Below are 4,211 nucleotides of genomic sequence, written 5' to 3'. Positions count from 1 at the left end.
TTCGCAGCGTATTTATATAATACTGCAGCTCTCTGAATAAATAGAAATTTATACGAGGAAAATCACTTCCGGATTTGAATGGCTGAAAGGGCACGTAGCAAAATGCCATCGGCAGTGTTCTCCTTCACATTAGCATAAACATACTCTGCTGACCTAGAAATGCATGTATGCTTTGTAAACGTAAGATAATGTAATGCGCTAGCAACAAAGCCTATAATAATTTTTGAACAGCAACAAAATCCTGAATACGTTACAGATGAAAGTCATTATCCATGTCAAATTATATTATAATGTATGACTTAATTCAAATAAGCATAAAAATCTGTGACTTATATGAAACTAAACAGCAACGTTAATCGTACGTAAATTAAGCAACTATCAATCAACTATTAGTGTATTGATCGCTGCTTACGCATGCAATAATAGTCAGCACGATAATTATACTTTGCAATGAATACCATTTTCAGCAGAGTTAACTTTTTAATTTCCAAGAACAGATTGCTTAGTTATCGTTTAGCAATTACATATTCAATACCTATTTCCAGCAATATTACAATGTCATTCAATAAAAAAACTGTAACTTACAAAAATAGTCAACTTCCCATCATTTGGAGATACATTTCTTGAAAAACTACATAACGTGATTGGCCATATTGAATATAAATGATGATGCCTGCCAGGCTTCCTTTGAAATCGTCTTTCATTCTGATTTTGCAGGACACCATCCAACTACAAATATCACAATAAAATTTAGAATTCATGAAGTGATGTAAATTTAAATCATACTCAACATAATTCAAATTGTGTTAAACATGTAGTACGCCTAGATTCCGTTATGTTCAGAAATAAACCTTTGCGACTGTTGATGCACAATCGAAAAAGCAACAAGATATGAGATAGAACTTAATAATATTAACAATAATATTGCTTCGTATATCTAGACACCATTGCATAGCCCAAATAAAGTAAATTAAATAATTATTATTTGAGTTTTAAAGCGAAAGTTTGGTCAAATTATTTCATCACTGTTAGGCGCATCTCGTTAGTATGCAAATTTTCATGCGTTCATTGCCTTACCGTTTGTTTGCTTAGCAACTATTGTTCATCACAAGCGACGGTTTCTAATATATGAACCAACTTCATTTGATATACTTATTTTTCAGAAATTCAATGTTATCTAGTAACGAAGAATAACTTAATTGTTATTATTGTGAAGTTGCATCATGTGTGCTGCTTTTAGTGTCATTTTAGATTAACAGTCGTGAAAATTTTTGTTTGCTTAACGAAATGAAACGCAGGCACAGTAAGACCTGTTTACCAGAAAATGCATGCAAATTTTTGTTCAACTGCAATACATAACACTTTCTTGACTTCAGATTCAATGGTTGATGATATACGGTTGGTACGGAGAGTGCATTGGTGAGGAATTAAAAAACTGAATCTATTTATACGATAATAAGCAAATTAAATGACGACCGTGCAAAACTGATATTTAAAACGTTTTTCATCAATTATTATAGAAAATTAATGATAAATTATAATGATCAAAGAGCAGTGGATGCACGAAAAAAGCCGTAATTCATTTTCAATGCAATTTAAGTAAAATTACATAACTAAAAACAACAGATTCAAAGTGTTTTCTAATTGACAAATAAGTTGAAATAAGAAACACGCAAACAGCAGTCAATTGCAGACATTAATTGCAAAAATACGACAAGTATTCAAATTAAATATACCCCATCGAAATGTACAGTAATATAAAATGTAATGTATGACAGCCATATCGTTATACATTTTACAAATTATCACATTCATAATGAACTGTGTTTTAATTGTTGAACATTTTAAGGTAATTACTGACAATAAATAGATTGGCACACCGGAAAGTGAATTCTAAAACCTACATAAACCGTATATTATTTAATTTTCTTTGCTAATTTACAATCTCAACATCTTAATATAAGTAAAAAATGCAACTTACCAAAATATATCTTCACCAAGTTCAGGCTTGCCTCTTTTGTGTCCAGTCGAAAATTGTGATGCACCATTTTCAAAAAATGGGAATAAACAGAAAAAACAGATCACTTTCTTCTATATAATGCTTCGTGCTCATCATTCAGTAAGACTGATCAATTGTGAAGTCGCCGCACTGCACTACACTGTAGCTACACCGCAACGTTATCTGGTCAAGCAAGAAAAGCAACAGCAGACTACTAACAACATGCAAATAACCAACCTATCTGAATATACCACACAGTGTAGATACAGTTCTGGGCGGCTGCTAGCGGAATTGTGTATGATACAAGCACAGGACAATCGAATAGCTAATGTTGACCGCAGTAACCGATACAGCGGTGCCTGATAAAAGTGAACTGCTATATAATGGAAAATAACCTACCGCGGAGTAATGGTCTCGGTGCACGATAAAACTGAATTGCTCCGCCGTAAGAAATAACCCAGTCCGCAGTAGTAGGCGTCGTGCATTATGCAAAATTTTTGCGAGAAAGCAAATAGCTCCGCCGTGGGGAGTAGTGGACGCGGTGCACGATAAAACTGTATTGCTCCGCAATAGGAAATAACCCGATGCACCGTATAAACTTGTTGCATTTCTAATAACGCTACAGTAGTACGTGATATGTAGGTATTTATTCTGTAATGCTAATAGCTCGGTGACGGGGGTCTAACAAGGGGGAATCAGCATTCGTTTCCGTTGATGCGGCTAGTGTTTCTGAGTAGAACAGTCGATGATGCTTAATTGACAAAGTACTTAGCTAAAATTGTAGGAAAGCAAGTAGTCAATTTGGTTGTCTCGGCTGTTTGTATGGTCCTGCAGTAGAGGATGGTTATTTTTTGCAAACTATTCGTCCAATGTGTTGCAGTGTTTTTTGTCCATTATGTGAGAGTAATTGTAACAGAGTGCAGTTGTACTGTTCGATCTGCTGATCGTTCGACTGTTGGTCATAGGTGATGTGGTTCTAATTTTGTTGAGCCTGATGATTTGGCATAGTAATTGTTTGGATAAACGGAGTCGGACTGTTTGTTGTTGTACCACATGTAAATGGTTTCCCACAATCTATCGGTATCTGAACTTGAATACATCTACTAATTTTTCAACACTTTCGTCGCTGTTTTTTGATTCAGTACATCATCTGTACAATTTGTACAGTGAAGCAGTTGACAGTAATTGAAATATATCTATCTGTTTCTTGAATCCGTTATTGTGTAAAAGACTCAAGATGTCCATTTTGGTTTTTTCGCAATCACCTCTGAGCTGCCTGATGTTGAAGTGTTGCACTGCGCTTGTGTCAGTGGAGGGTTTGCTGTTATTGAAGTCGACAGAAGTTATTATCCAATTGTTCAGCCTTCTCGCATAATTGGGATAGCGAAAAAGTGCACCAAGTGTTTGGTTTGTGAACGTTTTTGAAGCAAAAAATTATTTGCCCAATATTTTTTGCTTGAAGTGCTTCTGCTGATGTTAGTTGTTGGTTACAATTTCAGTGCTTGGTCTGTTTGCTGCTGTCAATGCTGATAACAATACTTTTTTTTCTTTTCTTCTTCAAAATCCAGAATTGTTTAGCTTGATTTCGTGCTTGATCGTTCCACTACTGCTGCTGCTGCTGCTGCTGCTCTCTTTTTGCTGAATACTTCCCTGCTCCACTATCGTAGTTGTTTTGGTCTTCTTGAATTTTAATTACTGTTTTTTCTTCACATTGAAAATTGCATTCTTTGTTTCTGTAATTTCGAAATAAGCAACAGAAAAACGAATGGATCATCATAATTGAGGAAAAAAAAAGAACAGTGCAGACATCTTTCGTTGCGTAGCATCAAAGTTGCGCTTGTTGTGCACATTATATTTTGCATAATAATAGCAAATTTTAGATTTTCAATGCATTTATGTGATGGAAGAACAAGTGCCAGTTGAACTTTTCCATTACCGCTGGAGAAGAGGAAGAATTGTCGATTAACAGCATGTGCAATAATATTATTGACAAAAAATACAATACGAAGTGGAACTAAGAATTGTTGGACATGTATCTATCTGTCGACAGAGAAGACAATGTGGTTGGTATTGGACTTGTTATTTTCGCCAGAGTTCCCAATTATCGCTTGGACGGTTCAGAACATACAGTTAAAGTTATCCGATTAAGATTTTGCATTTGCCTGTTCGAAAAGTCCCAGAAGAAAGCTGGAATATTTGACCAACAGAAGAA

General features: G+C 35.0%; 2 protein-coding genes across 2 annotated transcripts; one reads left to right on the top strand and one right to left on the bottom strand.

Moving 5' to 3' along the window:
* Positions 1-62: 62 nt before the first annotated feature.
* Tsp_12655 (hypothetical protein) lies at positions 63-953 on the bottom strand. Its single transcript, XM_003368625.1, is given in 4 exon segments — positions 63-211; positions 633-729; positions 852-902; positions 918-953. 4 exon segments carry the CDS (start codon positions 951-953, stop codon positions 63-65), a joined length of 333 nt encoding a protein of 110 aa, XP_003368673.1.
* Positions 954-2,993: 2,040 nt separating this feature from the next.
* On the top strand, positions 2,994-3,691 carry Tsp_12654 (putative membrane protein). Its single transcript, XM_003368624.1, has 3 exons — positions 2,994-3,180; positions 3,237-3,406; positions 3,578-3,691. The coding sequence occupies exons 1-3, from the start codon at positions 2,994-2,996 to the stop codon at positions 3,689-3,691; spliced, it is 471 nt and encodes a 156-aa protein (XP_003368672.1).
* The last annotated feature ends 520 nt before the right edge of the window (positions 3,692-4,211 follow it).

Source organism: Trichinella spiralis (genome assembly GCF_000181795.1).
Source record: "Trichinella spiralis strain ISS 195 chromosome Unknown Scfld2161, whole genome shotgun sequence".
Classification (NCBI taxonomy): domain Eukaryota; kingdom Metazoa; phylum Nematoda; class Enoplea; order Trichinellida; family Trichinellidae; genus Trichinella; species Trichinella spiralis.
Note: the sequence above shows the minus strand (reverse complement) of the source record. Positions and strands in the feature narration are given on the sequence as shown.